Below are 18,755 nucleotides of genomic sequence, written 5' to 3' on the forward strand. Positions count from 1 at the left end.
GTAAGACACATTGGCTATTGTCACTACCACCTCCCAGTAGCCAGAACATGGAAAGATGCACTAATGTTGCTGGAGGCACCAGCTTTGGCTAGTGTGCCAAGCAGCTACCACTGTGGCCTAGCAACAGTGGGCCACATGTTGGTAACCTAAAGACTGGATTACTGTAATATTCTCTATGCACAGCTTCTCTTGAAGCTGGTTCAAACTGAGGCAGCTAGCTGCCAAGTGGGGCAACTACCATGATCATATTACACCACTCTTGCAGGAAATGCACTGGCTGCCAAATTGCTACCAAGCCAAATTTAAGACGACACATATGCCCCTGTGCAACAACTTGGTGCCTGGATATATGAAAGAATGCCCACTCCCATACATGTCTTCCCATGTCTTCCCATATTCATAGGAGGCTCTGTTGGTTGTACCACTGCCTGCTGAGGCAAATTATGCAGCATCCTGGGGGAAGGAGTTTCCCATAGTGATACCAGGCCTGTGGAATTCCCTTCCCTCTAAAATAAGACAGGCAACAAATTTTATGAGTTTTTAGTGCCTGTTTAACTCATCTTTTCACCCAAGTGTTGCTGGCTCTTAATTCCTTGCTTGGTTCTAACTATTGGCTACAGTGGTTTGAATGTTATTATGTTTTTCAATATTTTATTGCATTAGGTGTATATATTGTAAACCACTCTGGTATCATTTAAGTGAAGAGTTAGCAAATGTGTAAATATTACAGTGACCTCAATTCCAATAGTGAAAAGAAAAAAGTGAGGGAGGTCCATGTTAAAGATTTAAGGCATAAAAAACCACAGTAGAATGACTACTGTGGAAACTAATATTCTGCATAGATCAGTAACTATGTACTATTCAAGGTGGCCACTTTTTATGAATATTCCATGTGTACAGTAGTAGTAAGGGACTTGTGGCAAACTTGTAATAGATTAGATTTTCAATTTACTTCCAATGATTCATAACATACATTCGGATTAATACTGTATTTTTGTTTGGTGGTATTCAAATATACAGTCCTCTTGTTGTTGTTCAGTCGTTCAGTCATGTCTGACTCTTCATGACACCATGGACCAGAGCACGCAGTCCTCTACCTACTCACAATCTACACCAGATCATTTTGCTAATCATATAGTTCAGCTCTGGCTTATATTATTATTTTAGTCATCCAGAGACCTGACACATATTACTTGTAACTAAAGAACCCACCTTGATGACAGCTTCAGGCCATGCTTTAAGCAGTGTTTCAACATGTCCTCGATCATGGGGAGTGATGAAGAGTCCTCTGTAAGAAAATAATTTAAATTTAAAACTAGCCTTTTCAGGCATGAAGCTTTCCCTTTTTAAATCATTGGTATCATATGCACACACACACATGATGTACACATGCTGGAAACACAAACAAACAAGAACCGAGGATAGGGCTAGGCAGACTTGATTGTCACTAGTGGGGGGGGGGGTCCACAGAATATCACCAGAGTCAGAGAATGAATTTAGACACATGTACATCTAGGTTTTTTCTCCCATATAAGTGAGTAGTTGGCACTCCTATGTGGAAAAGCTAGGCATAGCAAGCAGGGACACTACTGCGGTAAGGGGAATATGCATGGGATAGCCCAGCCTAACACTGTCAGGAATTCTGTAGCGGGGATGTGACTGTGCAGATCACACAGAAATGCATTTCATGTCTACCTGTTCTCCCTATACACATACCCACACATCATGACAATAGGCTACAGACGTAACATAAGTTCCCAACATTCCATCCCACAGCATGACCAAAAAATGGAATCTAGGATGGGGTTACACAGACTAAGGATGGCATGGTTCCCCGTGAATTTCATTTGAGTTTCATGGACAACGTAAAAGAAACTGTGACATAGCTAAGGCAATATTTGCTTCTTACTGCAGGCACTGAGATCACCAGAAGAGAAATAGGTTCAGCCCATACCCCAAAAGTGTAACCCTTTACTTTTACATATGTGAATGGGCATCATTTATTCCCACAATGTGCTGAACATAGGAACAACTTTGCTGCAAGAGCAAATCAGCCCATGACACTTGGTGACATGAAGGAACCCTGAAAAGCAATGCCCCTCTTCTGAAAGGGAGAGCCAATATGATTCTGAAACTTCCTCTCATCCCACAAAAACAGGATTAGAGAGTGGCAAGAAGCAAGGAAGGCAATGTAAAACAGTGAGCAGGGCTCAGTTTTGGAAAAACAGGCCTAGCCACAGCCCTACTCAGCAATAGGTGGGAGAGTCAGAAGCGATAGGGAAAATAAAAGGCAATTTGTTTTTCTTTCCACCACCCAAACTGGCATGAAATAGCTATGCAATATCATTTAAAACTCAACATTCTTTTTTAAAAGTTCACAGATTGCAAATAAGTGTGGTAAATAGAACTCCTAAGAACAATCTGGAAATGTGTTCTGTGAACCAAACTAATAACTGTATACAGCTGTATACAGGAAAGCTGAAATAGCAAGAGTTTCAACTTTGGAGACTTTTTATTAACGTTAAAAACTAACTAAAGTTAGGAGAGATTGTAACACAGTATGCAAAATGCAATGAATTTTACACAACCAGAAAAAACAAGGGGACCCCTGCACTGTAACAGAAAAGACCATGACTTCAGTTAACCTAGTGTTTTGATAACTTAACTCAACAGATAAATATATAACAGGATTTATGCATATGGGAAATATGGGGTCCAATTTAAATGAAGGGGGAAATGTAGGTGATTCATTGTAAAAATATAAATGCCCACATGTATTTCCATAAATTCTACAGTGCAGTAAAAAGCTTTAGCTAACAATGCAATCCAGTATATGACTCCTCAGAAATAAACCCTATTGATGTAAGTGAGTATAGGATTGCAGCCTAAATAAGACTTTTAGCATGGTTTTTCCAGATATAGAAACCTGAAATTGACCTTATCTTCATTATATTTATTTTTTAAAGCTATTTATACGTGTTTGTCAGGAGTGAGATGGGGGAATGCTGCTGATTCTCTTGCAAACTCTCTGGGTTTTTGATACCAATGACTGTGTCCAGACGGGATCCACTTAAGGAGTTCTTAAAGAATTCAAATCTTAAATTGCTGATCTTCTAACAAAAATATACCCAAGGACTGGAAAGTAGCCAATGTAATACCATTTTTTAAAAAGGGGGTCCATGGAAGCACTAGCCATTAATACCTTAGCAGGGTAGTAACACTTTTGTTGTTTTTTGTAGGATACTAATATTTGCAGACTTATTTCAGCCTTGTGCCAGAAATGGAGAACCCAAACCATATTAGGCTATGTTCGTGTTCAAGACATTCTCATGGGAATATTCCCATGCATCTTATTAGACTGTCTAAGTAAGTTACAGCAATAAATATAATTTATCGCTACAGCATCATAACGTATTTACTGCAGGATCTTCTAAAATTCTTAAGATTTTATTGGGTGTTTAAAATTAAACTTCTCATGACCCCTCCACCCTGATTTCTAACCCTAATTGTTACAATGAAATTATAAGGTTTTTCTAGAACTAAAGGGGGGGGGGAATCACACTGTCCAGACACTACTGATGTCTTATATGAAATACAGTTGTCCTGTTTGGGGCACTCATTTAAGAAAGATGAATTCAAACCCAAACAAGTATAAAGAAAAACTTTTATTTTATGTAAAATATGAAATATATCCTCCCAGTAATTGATAATCTATTTTATGAAAAGAGGTTAAAACAATGTAACCCATTTAGCTAGGAAAAAAGTTCAAGCTGGCAGTAGAATTAAAATGTGCTAGAGATGAGTTAATCATTTTAGATACAATATTCCAAGGATCAAGTAAAGAACATTTTACTGTTTGATGTTTTACTATGTTTTTATATATGCTATAAGCCACCCAGAGTGGCTGAGGAAACCCAGCCAGATGGGCGGGGTATAAATAAAATCATCATCATCATCCACACACAAAAATTGCTTGGATGCTAGTAAGGAAAAAATAATTACCTTGGTTCTTGAACTCAATGTGTTCTGGAAGTCTGTTTGACTTCCAAAACGTTCGAAAACCAAGGCACAGCTTCTGATTGGCTGATTGGCCCCAGAAACCATGCCAACAGCCGAAACGGACATTTGGCTTCCAAAAAACGTTCACAAACCAGAACACTTACTTCCGGGTTTGCAGCGTTCGGGAGCCAATTTGTTCGTCAAGTAAGCCAAGGGAACCAAGAGAACCAAGGTACCACTGTATAAGAAATGTGATGAAAAAATAGCTATTAGAAATACAGTGGTACCTCTACTTATGTGCTCCTCTTGTTACGTATCCATCGGGATACGGACGCGGCAAACCTGGAAGTATATTTCCGGGTTTCACCACACGCGCATGCGCAGAAGCGCTCTATCAAGCCACACACATGCGCAGAACAGCCATCCGGTTGCAGAAACCTTGAGATCCGACCGGAGCTCTGGAATGAATCCCGTCCACAACCAGAGGTACCATTGTACCGTAGTTATGAAAGGCAAGAAAGCCGTAGCTCAGTGGTGGCAGAGCATGTGCTTTGCACAGAAGATCCCAGGTTTGATACCCAACATCTCCAAGTAGGGCTAGGAAAAACTTCTGTACAAGACCCTATGGAGAAGTCTATGCTAGATGGCTCAATGGTCTGACTTGGTATAAGGCAGTTTCCTATGTTCTTGTAGTATCTAACAGTTTCCCAAATACAGTAGGTTTTTTTCAAACAAAAAAATCTGTAGCATCAGTTGGTGCTCACTAGAGCCACAACTTCAAACAGGACAAGGGCCCCCTGTATACACTTGTGGGGGAGGAGAGTTATTGCCTCAGGATCAAAAATTGCCACAATATTATAATAACTGTTTTTGAAAATTTGATATCAAACATCAAGACTGTCACGCCACATTTGCCTCCACTCATAAATGCTTCTTATAATCTATGCTCTGTCGCTGGCTCCTAATTTGGAGATTACATGTATCTATCATAAACACATCTTGTTTCTCATGAAATGGATTCTAGTCCACAAAAACATGCCTTAATAAACTTGTTAATCCTTAAAGTGTTATAGGATTCTTTGTTGTTTTTAGATTATTTTCAGAATATTCCACTGGAAGTAAAACTGTTCTGTCCTCTAGATTAACAAATCAGGTTTGGGCAGCTCTTGGGAAAAGAGAATCCCAGACGACTCCTGTAACATTTTAGCCTGCATTAGCCTTTAAAGCAATCTGCAATTTCTCTGCTAAGAAGTAATTCTATCCGGAGAAGACTTTTCAGGCTGGAATTTAAAAAACAAACAATCTCAAAATGAGCCAATTGGGTCATTTACATGGAAGGTGATGATAAACTGATGATAATTTATCATTTTCCAATGTATTTTTTACCCTTAGTTTTGTTTCTAATCAACTATCTTGTTCTAGCTATTAGTATTAATACTTTTATGGTATAGTTGGGGTCACTTGTAGTTCTTTGTGCTTGTCAGCAGATCATTGTAATCAATTCATTTTGTCATGAGAAGGAAAAAACAATCTTGGCATAGAGAGAAGATAACTGCTCTTGCACATTATGCTGTGGTAGATCTCCTAATACAAAAATTGCACTAAAAAAGGAGCAGGACATCAGTACTGTTGAAATATCTTTGGAACCTTTCTTTCTGGCACCTCTAGAACTTGAGTCTGATTTATGCATTACCAGAAAGGCAGGACTACTGAGAGAAGTAACAAAGTAATTTGCCTGTTCCATCTGGCTCCGACACAGCATACAACCCAGCCACAAGAAAATGGATCCCATGATGCAATAAAAATGAACAAATCAGTCCATTGAAAGCTAAACAATGTCAGTCCACTTGAAAGTAATAATACATAGGATAGGGCTACTAGTCTTCAAACCTAAACTTATTTACTAAGAAACCTGTTCTACTGTTCACTGAAGAATACATATTTTTAGGATTGAATCAAAAGAAGAACTGTGAATCAAAAGAACATTCCCTGTAGCATACACATGTTGGTTCAGAACTTCAGATGCAATGGTCAAGCTATATTTTGCCTCCAAACCCATTTCACACTATGATTTCCAATTTTGGTTTAGCAGTAGCAGCCACTGTGGTGGGGCAGAGCCACAAAGCCACTCTCCAGTAGCAAGAGTTGTGTGATGCATCAGCAGAACCAATATGTCACTCCCACTGGTGTGTTGCTACTGCCCAGCCCCAGGCCAGCCCTGTCCAGGTAAGCTGTAGGAACACTGGTGCTGGAAGGGCAAATCTGTGGCTCTTCCCCACCATACCAGCCACTACTGGTTTAGAGACAAATAATTTGGGTTTAGAGACAAAGTCCAGTCTGTACAAACCATAGAGTGAGAGGGGGAACGGGGGTGGATGAGAAGGAGAGCACATGGCCAGTTCATGGTTTGTCTATTACACATGATTATAATTATGCTAATGTTCACTTCTGCAAAAATGTCAGCGCTGCTATTAAAAACTGATCATCCTTATCTCTTGAAGAGAGCATTGGTGTCAAAGAATGTTGTCCAGTTCAGAGAAATAATCAGCAGCATTTAAAAGTTGGCTGACCAACAAGGAAAAACTGTATTCCAAACTTGAGTGCTCGGGGCCTTCCAAGATTTGACTTTGAGGGAAGAAGAAAAAACTGTATTCCAAATTAAAGCCTGAGGCAAGTAGTGTATTTTGTATTGTTAACATCATTGTGGAAGTAACTCACAATCACAGTATTAATTCAGTTGCTAGCTGTGGTTTACATTTATTCTAACACAGAAAACAAAACAAAAAAGCCTATTTTGCAATTTAAGTAAAAACATATTTTTCAATATATTTTAGAAATAAAATTTGAGCTCCAAATTAAACAAGTCTGATCACTTTTGGGTCAAATACTGTTATTACATTTTGTTCCAGTAGCATCAAACCTGGGCACCAGACAAACAACACTTTGTGTTTGATTAATTTTTACATTGTGAAGCTGTGGTATGTGACATAATTATGAGGAAGGTTTAGAACAGTCCATCTCTTTTGTTTGCTCATCAGTGGCAATAAGCAAGATAGACACAGAGACAAAGTACTGGAACACCCAAGCAATACTGGAAAGACCAATCTGTTTCAAAATAGTAAACTTGGTACTTAAAAACAGTGGATACTATACTAACAATTCATTATTAACTGGCAAAGTCGTTCCATAATGGACAGACTCAGACAACCTGTTTGTAATGGAACACAATTAGAATATGAGCTCCCAGAGGCAGGCACAAAGTAAACACTGACTGTGAGGTGACTGGCGAGAAAGGAAATCAGACAGATTGAGGAGCAAGGGCTTCCTTGGCACATCTAGACTCATGATGTTAAGGTGGGGGGACACTTGTCCTTAGAAAAAGACAGACTCTGATGCTTGCTTTTCCAGGAAGGAGGGGGTGAGGCTATTAAGAGAGGTTGCAGGAACTAGTGCTGACAGGTCTTGGAGTTTGGCCCAGATTGCTACGACCTTTCTCTACTACAGAGGCTCACTGGAAATCTTCCAAGCTGCTGAGGACCTGGGGCAACCCCTGGAGTGAGAGTCTGAGAATGTGCTGACAGCTGAATCCAGAACTCTATGTGCTGCTGAGGGCCTGAATGGGTAATCTTGGAAGTTAGGGACACTATCGGAAGGCTGAACAGGGACAGCAAAAAGACCCCACTGGCAAATAAGAACATGGGGATAGAGTAGCAGATAAAGGCCTCTGGAACAGCATTCTGTTGAATTAGCTCTTTCTCCTGTACAGTGGTACCTCAGGTTACACACTTCAGGTTACAGACTCCGCTAACCCAGAAGCAGTACCTCAGATTGAGAACTTTACCTGAGGATGAGAACGGAAATGGCGCGGCAGCAGTGGGAGGCACCATTAGCACAATGGTACCTCAGGTTAAGAACAGTTTCAGGTTAAGAACGGACCTCCAGAACAAATTAAGTTCATAACCAGAGGTACCACTGTACAACAATGTAAGCTGTGGCAATGATACAAGCAAAGAAATTATCCTGAAACTACAAAAGCACAGAGAAGGAACCTCTAGCCTCTGCCATCAAAAGCAAATGGAACAAGGGCTGCTGGATGGGTCCTGTTTCATTTTGCATTGTAATGTGTTGCAAACTGGCCTTGGAAATCATTTGAGGTTTGCCCAGAAGTATGTTGACATAGCCAACCACCTTAATCCTGTTGCCTCTGCTACTTGACCAAGCCCAGTCTAGCATAAGGGTAAGAGGGGCAGTCTAAGGAAGAGCTTCTCTCCATTGCTTACCTTATGGATTATTCCTTCTGAAATATGAATGGAGTTGACAACAGCATGCATGGGGGCAGATGTGTAGTGTATGTAACATTTAGCGTATGTAAAAAGTTATAGAAATAAATCAGTCCTAAACTTTATGCTTGACAGTGTTAAGAGCACCCCATAATGACATATTATTACAGAGACAATATGTCAGCATGACAGCTAAATATGTCAGGACAAAAACATGAACTTTTGTGTACATTCACAATTTAATGCCATCCTATCAGTTGCCTTCATTTTTATCTTTAACTCACAGTAAAATTACTAATCTATTCAGGATGCCATCCACCAACTACTGCTCCTTCAAGAGGCATTTATAAAATATCCAGTATTCTGGGATCACACTGAGCCACTGATGAATATTCAAGATTTTGCAGTCCTGCTTCCTTTCACATAATTCCCCTTATCCACCTAATATGTGTAATGTGAGCAGATAGAAAACTTTATAAATTATTTCATTTTATTGCTGATTTTTATGCTATCACACAGAATATATTTTAATTATGACTTCATTAAAATATATTAGTGAGTCATTGACCTAATAGACTGTCAAAATCTTGCCATGGAAATAAAAAAAAAAGAAATTGGATGAATTCCTAAGGTAACATTTGAAAGAACTAAGCATCTGGACTTTATCTGGCCCAGAGTCAATAAAAAATCAACCCTAATTCATTAGAAAATATAATGTACTTATACTCCACACTTTTCCAAATAAATTTCCAAACATCTCTCTCTATACAGTCTTCATCTGTACCTACCACAAACATTTGATGAAAACTGAAAAATATCAACCATCACACTCATCTCCTATAACCAGGTGCAACAAAATATCAGAAAACAAAAAGGGAAATAACAGAGCCAAGGAAGCTGTAGCCCTCCAAATACTGAACTCAAACTCCTGTTAACCCTTGTCAACATGGACAATCGTCATGGATGATGGGAGTTGTAGTCCAAAATCTGGAGAGCCATAGGTTCCCTATCCCTTTAACAAAGATGCCTCATGCAGCGTTTTTTACTTGATTTGTAATTCTATTCTAACAATGCAATCCTAAACAGCATGCCACTTGTTCACATTAAACCATAGTTTTATTTTAACCATGGTTTAATGTGATATGCAAACCAGGCCTATGTATTTTGATGCAATAATTTATGCAAAATGCACACAAGCATTCCCAAATTGCCTTTTCAGGGAGGGGGGGAGAGACCTAGCCACATGATACATCCCAAAAGTCACACTACCTTGTCAGGCTTCTCAGAATGCAGAGTGACATTAAAATATGATTGTCCGCTTATGCAACAGAAATCCACTTGTGCAACAGGTCTTTCCATTTTTCTTCTCTCCCCCTTCCAGCCCACATGTCCCCAAAATCTGCTCCAGAGGGTCCCCACTCTCCCCAAGTTGTTTGGGTGGAGCAAGTGGAGGCTGTACCGGTAGTAGGGAAGAGAGGAAGGAGAAGCCCCATTGCATGAATGGAAACAATGCTACATTGCACTACATGGGGCAATGATACATTAAATGATACATCCAAGGGCAATGATACATTAAACAAGACAACATAGATCAAGCCTAATATATTATACTGCACTCATTCATCAGTTCAAGATACAATTCTCCCTCAGTTTTGTGTGCAGTATGATAAGAAACAGATACTAGCCTTTAATTCAGACACTACTTTCATGGATATAATGTGATTCCCTAACTGAAAGATACATTTATTTGAACATAGGATCACCTCCTACAAAATACAATAGAAACCCCTCTTTCTAGGAGAGGAAGTTTGTGAACCACATATCTGCTCCTGATCTTACCAGAATTTGGACAGGGAAGGGAAGGCAGAACATGCTCTATCTTTTGGTTTACAGTCTACAGATTCACACCCAGTAAATGCAGAATATAAAATTTAAATATAAAATTTAAGGATTATTCTAAAATGGAATACATTTTCTTCAGTAGTTTAAATTCCAAATGATGACAGTTTTCCCCTGCCCTGCTGATTTCCAATTATTGCTCCAGATTTCGTTGGTGCAAATAATTGAACTTGCTTTCCATATTACAAATGGAAATGCAATCCTAATGTTTAGCCTCCTCACTTTTCAGAGGTTTCCAAAACTAAGCAATGGAATACTTGGTCATGATTTTTCCTTACACTGAGCTTGCTAATAAACTTGAAACACCTGGGTGTTCCACAGACGGGGCAAAGAAGTTGTTTTTGGCATCTTAATGAAAAAGTTCCATTGAACTTTCCCACACCTAAACTTGCAGCTTGAAAAAGGTGGTGGTGGGGAGACTCCCTCAAAGATCTGCTATTTTATAGGGGAATTCTTTTCTCTTCCCCCCAGCTTGATTTATAGCAAAGATAACCTTTTAATAAGACAACAAGAATTGTCCCACACATGACAGCCTCAACAAAGCCCTGCAGGGGCCCTGAACATAACTCATGCATAAGTGGGGAGTTGCCTGTACTCCTAAGAAGCTGCTATACTACTCCTTTTTAGACTATTAGCAAGATATACCTTTGAGCATGAATTACCAGCAAGTATTTGTTTATACAACAAAAACGGCTTATATTTCTCAATACTGACAAGACTGTATTTTAAGTTAGCTGACATCCCTCTCCCCCCTTCGTACCACTGAAATTAGAAAGTGTAGCTTTCTACGAGACCAGCATCAATTTAAAGACACAAAGGATATGTTGTTTGACAGGTGCATACTAACACTTTGGTGGTACAACTGGCTTTAGTCTCCTTTAAACAAATCATGTAGAACTTTAATTGGAACAAAATCAGTTATTTGTGTTTGAAATATACCCAGGTTGTACTATGAAGGCTCTTTCACTGAGACAGACAGTCCATGAGATTTCTGGTTTGTAACCAGAGAGCTGTGTATTTTTTTAAAATCATGTCATTACTGACAATCAAGATGCTGAAACCAACAGCTGTGGGAACTCTATATAGTAGACCACACACGGAAACAGAAGTAGTGCATTGTATACTGGGGAGAAACAGTTTGTACTGTTGAACTTGTGCGTTATGAGAAATTTTAAGGCTACTGACCTGTTGAGGTATCATGTAATACCTACCTAGTGATTATCAATGGGAGCATTCACATTGAAAGATGCTTTCAAAGTAAAAACAGAATTGACAAAATACAAAGCTCTACAGTCACCCAGTAAATATTTCCAGGGTGAGGAGGCCATAGTCAGGTATTAGCATTGATATAGTTCTCTCAAAAACATAGAAATTTGAAATGTGGTTCATAAATAGTCCAAGACACAATGGGGGGGACTTAAAGTAAGAAATCTTATACCTTTCACTCAAAACTTGGAACACAAAATTTACCTCATAATAGTGGCTAGCACTTTGGCAAAGAACAAGGAAAAAGCTATACAGTACATAGGAAATGAAGGACTGTGGGAGTCGCTTGTTCACACACCAGGCTCAGAATATGGTATTGGGAGAAGGATGGATTTGCAGTAGTCAGAAATGCATTCATGCTTGCAGAAATCAAGCTGTGATTGCTAGTAAACTATAGAAGCACCTTACAACAGGATACACAAAAATATACAGCCAGGAGATAAAGTTCAATATTCTAACAGTACACAGTCACAGTTATTCGAGTACTGCTAAATATTGGGAGGGACAAGTTCAGTACTACTGGTCTGGGTCCTGATAGAGAAGAAATTAAATGCCTGTATCTTTCTTTAGTCAAAGAAATGCATGTATATTAACATCTAGAAAAAATAAAACACAAGAAAGCTGCTTCTGATCTTACATTACCTTGCTTAACAACATGAGAAAGGAGCTGAAAAGAACACATGTCTAAGTGTCCTGCTAAACTCCCCCACACAAACCTTTAAGAGGCAACTGTTACCAGTATATTTTATGTTAAAGGCATCATAATTCACTGGGTACTATACAGCAGTGATTATGGTCCCCTTTTTGCAGGTTTACAACTTAAAAAGAAAAAAAAGCTAAAGGAAATCACAGAACAATAATGTTAGATGCACTCCTATGAGGATCTTTTAGTGTTAAAATAAAGCTACATATGCAAACCACATTGTGAACAAAACAAAGAAAGCTAGCCTGTCTTTGATGAACTTACTGCATGTTTCATATCTAAGAATTCACTGCCATTCAATAACATAAAATAAACATTATATCAAAAAACCTCAGATGTAAAGAATCTAGTGCAGAAGTCTGCATCTATAATTTTGTCTAGCAGCTTTGGAAAGATAGTCAGGAAGCTACAAATCGAACATCCTGTAAGGATATTTAATTAAGCTAAATGTTACGCCTATATCTTTAAACCATTTGAGAACAATTGAATACCTGTGGCGGGGAGGAAACTTAAAGAGACACAACAGAGGCCTGTTTTCCCTCTTATATGTACAACACACTAAAATACTAGATAGAGAGAATGGGATACATGTGAATGCCTTCCATATTCCTGTGTAACCCAATTTGAGTGGTTACGCATCTTATTTGATACAGGACAGTCCTCTTTTTTATCTTGAAACCAGACTGCCCATTCAAGTAAGAAGAGCCCTGAACTTGCCCACCAACAGTTAGGACCTGCACAGCAGACAGGTCACCTGGTCACACTCTATATAAATTATAACCCCCACTCTCTGTTAGGCTACTTGGAACACCTTTTGGTGCGGGCCCCAAGGTGTTTGATCAGTGACAGTGTCAAGTGAACAGAAGCTTGGAGCAGGCCTCCCATTCCCTGTAATGGCCTGTCACAGTGGTGACATGCAGACCAAGAACAAAGTGAAGAAAGCAGGACTTTGCTGTTCCTGCATGGAGACAGATTGTGCCCCATAAATGAAGTGGTAATGAGGGGTGGGCCTCCTTCCCTAGCAGATTTCATTTCATTAGATCACAACTGCATTTGTACCAGACTGAGTACATCAAAATTGTAAAGAATTACAAATATTTTATGACTTGGCCTAAATGTATTAAAAAAATAAAAAAGCTTAACGAGCAAGGGAAGGGAATTTAACTGAAATCTGGTGTAACATTACACCTCTTGTCATTTGTTGGGTTTGGAAAATCTGGCTCAAAACACAGCACATATGTACCGGTAGTTATCAAAACTGTAAATATGCATAGATGGAAAACTTTATTGTTGATTTGTGATATAATCATTTTTTAATGAAACACAGGGAAAGCAGGAATTAACCTCAATATCAGATAAGTTACCAATGCAAAAATCTATAAAGAGTTGTGGATCTGCTGGGATACTAATACCAGAAATACCACAGCAATCCCCAAGTTAGAGGCTTTCTAATGACATAACTATGCTATTCTGTCATTTTTATACTATATTTTACACTATTTTCCTGAAACTAATACAGAAAGGAAATAGCTTTTTTTTTCATTATAGTAAGATGGGGTCCCCCCCTTCAAATAAGACTTCAAGAAAAATCTAGACAACCTATTATGCCCATTTGGTAACATCGATTTACTCTATTCGGAGGTAATTAAGTAATGCTGAGGAGGGACATCAGTCTTATTATACTGGTTTATGGGATGGGCAGTTAAAACAGGTTTATGAGAAGGGGGAAGCAATACTTAAAAAATAATATGGGCTCTTGAGAGTCCCATGGACTGCAAGTAGATCAAACCTATCCATTCTTAAGGAAATCAGCCCTGAGTGCTCACTGGAAGGACAGATCCTGAAGCTGAGGCTCTAATACTTGGGCCACCTCATGAGAAGAGAAAAATTCCTGGGAAATACCCTGATGTTGGGAAAGATTGAGGGCACAAGGAGAAGGGGATGACAGAGGACGAGATGGTTGGGCAGTGTTCTCAAAGCTACCAATATGAGTCTGACCAAACTGCAGGAGGCAGTGGGAGACAGGAGTGCCTGGCGTGCTCTGGTCCATGGGGTCACGAAGAGTCGGACACGACTAAACGACTAAACAACAAACAATAACAACAATATGGGCATGAGGCAAAAGCTGGAAATAAATTCTATTATGTCAAAAGCCCTCAATAAAGCTAAATGCTCAGAAACATGCTAGTAACTAACCTATATTTTCAGTTAAACATTACATATGCAGCTTCATTCACATTTTGAATGACATAACACACCATAATTGATTATATAAAAACTCGGTGTACAACTGTAACACAATTGACAGATTTGCACAGCATGATGCAGACCTGACCTAATTCACAGGGCTATTGTGAGGATAAAATGGAGATGGAGAAGAATCATGTACACCACCTTGAGCTCCTTGGAGGAAAGGTGGGATATAAATATAATAATAATAAATAATAATCCTAGTTAAGCACAGGAGGTAGCCCTGGGAAAGGAAAAGCCCATTGGCCTCTTAGAAATATACAGTCATGCTCTACCCTGATGACCTCAAATATCTGAGTACTTGCTCCACAGCAGTCATTTCCTTGGAGCAGAAAGCAGTGCTATTTTACTAGAAAAAAGAGGTGCCAGAACTCACCATGAACGCATCCCTTGTTCTCTTATAATGGCAACGGCACCCATCTGAGAGCTGCCAGAACCAAGTTCCAGCCGAAAAAAAAGCCCTGGCACAAAGTACAACCTTTTGCAATCTCTCACTATCAGGACTGGGATGGGAGTTTAGCCTGAAATATGTTGTCTCTGTGCAAATCAACATAATGGTGGAGATCTAGTGGCTGTGGGTTCATAAGGTTCAATGGAAGATATTCTACTCAAAGAAGCAGACAATTGAGAGCTGGTGACTTCAAAAAGAGTAAGAGAAAAGCACTAGCTACTTCACACCACATCTAGATCCTGATCATGGGGTGGAAATCTGACTGTCTCCAAGGTCGTATCCAATCCTGGTTCAGATGGACCAGGAAAGTGCTTCCTCCTAGGCTTCTTGCTCCTTCCAATGCCAATAATGTACAGAATGTGTTAAAACAATAATACATAATTATCCAGGACAATATAGTGCAAATTATGTAAATTATTTTAACACAATAATATCACACACATCACTGGAATTCAACTGATTCAGGTTGCCAAGCAGAGAGTCAAAAAATGAAAGGGTGCTTTGTAGGGTTGTTTCCCTCATATTTCTAGCATTAATACAACAACTGTAAAACCCTGATTAAAATAAGGGCTGTGGAATTACAATTACCATTCGTATTATGGATTCACTTTTTTCAGAAGTGATTATCAATTTATAAACAGCAGCAGATCTTTCCCTTTAAGATGAAGTCTAAAAATATTGACTTCTGAGCATTTTATGCATTGTGTTGCTCAAACATTTCAGTAATGGAGTTTATAGCCCCTTAAAAGAGAACCAAGGGAATCACAGTGATACTGTATAAATATACTATGAGAAAACTCTGATAAAATGAAAGAAAGAAAAAACTTGGCTACCAACACAACTGGAAGGAAAATAAATGTGAACTGCAGAGGCTGCCTGATGTTGCCAAGGGCAATAATAGCATCTTAAAGTGATTTTAAGAGTTCTTATTTCAACATTTTTACAGAAAAATAAATTACAAAAAACCAGACCTTTGTAATTTTTATTTTGAAACTGTAATCCACCTTTGTCATTAACAGTGCTAATATTTTTCAAATTATAAAATCAATGTTGGATATTTTATTTTACCTTTCATTAACATACAATATTGGTCCTTCAGCAAGTCTAGTTCAATTAGGCAATGTTAAAAAAATTAGGAATGATTAAAACACTGAAATGCCAGTTTATTTTTGTAGTGCAACACAAATTACAGTTTACCTATGCCAAAAGTACCGGTACACTTAATGTAGTTTGAATTATCCTAATGATTCCAGTTTTGGATTACACTCAACTATGCTGGGGGGGGGGGGGGGAGAAACCAGCCAAGAGGAAGAAAGATACAATTACTTGTATGTGAAAGATAACCTTACATACCTTGGCCTCCGAAATGCTATACCATATTGTTGGCATGCCAGACCCACAGTGGGAGTATAAACAATAGGCATAAATCTTTCAATATCAGAAGTCAGCACTTTATAGAATAGTTTTTCATTTCGATCCTGAAGGCTCATCAGCAGAATATATCTGTGAAAAATGAATTATAATTATATACAGTCATCTATACGTAGACCAAAAGTGAGTTAGATATAAATAGGTATTTTTTCAATTAAAGGTATTTTTCATCTCTGAAAGGATGTCTCTTTCAAGTCGAAGGCACATAATCTATACCATATCGCCATCAGACTTGAAATAAAAAACACATATTGAAATAAAAACCTCAGGAAATGTGACATTATGTAGCATAACAATTCTATTACAGTATTTTTAGTATCTTTAATTTATTCTCCTTATATTTTGGTGACAGAAATAAATAATAATACTAGTTTATATGCAAATTGTCACACAATTATATACTCTAATAAACCAAGAGTGGCTAACCTGTGGTTTGGAAGGTGGTTTGGCCTTCCAAACGTTGCTGGACTCCCAGTTCCCATCATCCTTGACCACTAGCCATGTTGGCTGGAGCTGGTAGCAGTTGCAGTCCCACAATATCTGGAAGGCCACAGGTTATCCTCCCCTCTATAATTTGTCTGTGTCTACTGCTCTGTTAAGTTTGAGAAGGTTGCTAAGATGACTTGGCTGTCTCTTGTTTACCCCCCCCCCCAAAAAAAAACTAATATTTAAGTCTATTCAGTTTCAAATAGAAATGCTTTGGAGAAAAAGAGACAATAAAAATGGCTCCAAAGATCCCAGTGCACACACAAACACTTTTCAGTAGTCATAGTGGATCTTCTACTTACCCTGACCTCCCCCACCCCACCCCTGCCGTACATCACCATCAGTTCTTCAGGCTGCTGGAGAAGTTGCTCCAAAAGGTCCTGAGACTTTCTGAAGCAACCCGTTAGCAGTGCTTGGCAGCTGTGATCAAAAGGAAGGTCTCTAAAGCTTCTCTTTCATTTGCTTTATTCATTTATTACATTTTCTCCCACCTTTCTCCAAGAGAATTTAAGGTGATGAGTACATAGGCTTCTCATGTGGTCCCCCCCCCCCCCCATCAGACAATGATCAGACCCAAACCCATTTATGTTCAGCAAGGATGCTGCATGTATTTCTGTGCCTTTCATATCATATCCACTGCAAATGCAGAAGCTCCTTTGGACACTGGCCAGACATGTCAGATAATAAAGGTATATAATTGCAGTGCACAATTTCCATTTTAAACATTTTATCCATCAAATGGGAAAATAACTAACATTTTGCACATTCATTTTTTCCTAGGTATTTTCAGAATTGTTTGCCAGACGTGCATTATTTCATGTCCAATGAATACTTTTACCTCCCCTCCATCTCTGTCTTAGACACATTTGAAATCCAGGAGGGTTTCCCTCTTTAAAGTAACCAAGTTCATAATCTTTCATTCTGAACGATATATAATTTTTCTGGATGAACCTTTTGGACACACCATTTCATTTCTATAGGAAAATGACAGGTGGAGAATGTATTATGCATAACCTAATGCAGACTATGCCAGACAGTTCAGGCATGCATAGCAGCCAGAGGAGAGGGCTGAAACACAGTCTTTTTCTGAACAGTTGCCCACTTTCATTTTATTTCTTCATTTTCCAAAACCAGCTGCTTCTATTTAAACCCCTAATAATATTTCATTCTCCTATGCATTTCTTTAGGAAAAAAACTGGGACTGCAGATCCTGCAAAAGTGATCTTTTCAGCAAAGTATGTGGAAAAGACTAGTGGAATTCTTTTTTCTTTCTTGCTTTCTTTTTTAGGGAATACCCTTTAATAATATAGATGCAAGAAAAGCTTGGAATTTTGTCCCAAATAAAAAATAAGCAAGCAACTGCAGAAATAAAGTGACATCCAACACAATGTTAGCACAAGAAGGTTGAGAGTTGAAGTTGTTGTGCACAGCTTAACTGCCACCAAATATAATTATACAAGTTGTGCCAAGTGGTCATGCAACATCTTTCACAAGCACAAAACTCCCACTGGATTTGGTTGGTTCACTAAATCAAAAATTCTCATTTATGAAACCACTGTTGAACAAGCAGGCTGCCGCAAGTGGATATAGTCTTTTATGTTAAGAACAGAAGCAAACCTGACTCTAATTTAAATGGTTCAGTACTGGTGCTGTGCATCTATCATAAACACCCTCTACAAATAAAGTTGATGCACTGCATGGAGAAAAAGAGGAAGGGTCAGGCCTCTCCTACTCCCAGTGGGTGGGGGACATGAAGGAACTTGTGGGAAACATCATCTCCTTCAAAACCACATGAACCAATAGTTACAATTACAGGTAGGTAGCTGTGTTGGTCTGCCATAGTCAAAACAAAATAAAAAATAAAAAATTCCTTCCAGTAGCACCTTAGAGACCAACTAAGTTTGTTCTTGGTATGAGCTTTCATGTGCATGCACACTTCTTCAAATACACTGAAACAGAAGTCACCAGACCCTTAAATATAGTGAGGGAG

At 38.7% G+C, this 18,755-nt stretch overlaps 1 protein-coding gene and 1 long non-coding RNA gene across 2 annotated transcripts in view; one reads left to right on the forward strand and one right to left on the reverse strand.

The window, feature by feature from the left end:
• ME1 (malic enzyme 1) overlaps positions 1–18,755 on the reverse strand; it is a 117,832-nt gene that overhangs the window by 75,964 nt on the left and 23,113 nt on the right. The window contains 2 exon segments of the mRNA XM_033143316.1: positions 1,213–1,288; positions 16,202–16,351. Of these exon segments, the coding sequence (XP_032999207.1) occupies positions 1,213–1,288; positions 16,202–16,351 (226 nt within the window).
• LOC117043549 overlaps positions 1–18,755 on the forward strand; it is a 69,734-nt gene that overhangs the window by 30,720 nt on the left and 20,259 nt on the right. The window lies entirely within an intron of this gene.

Source organism: Lacerta agilis, chromosome 3 (assembly GCF_009819535.1).
Source record: "Lacerta agilis isolate rLacAgi1 chromosome 3, rLacAgi1.pri, whole genome shotgun sequence".
In the NCBI taxonomy this organism is placed as follows: domain Eukaryota; kingdom Metazoa; phylum Chordata; class Lepidosauria; order Squamata; family Lacertidae; genus Lacerta; species Lacerta agilis.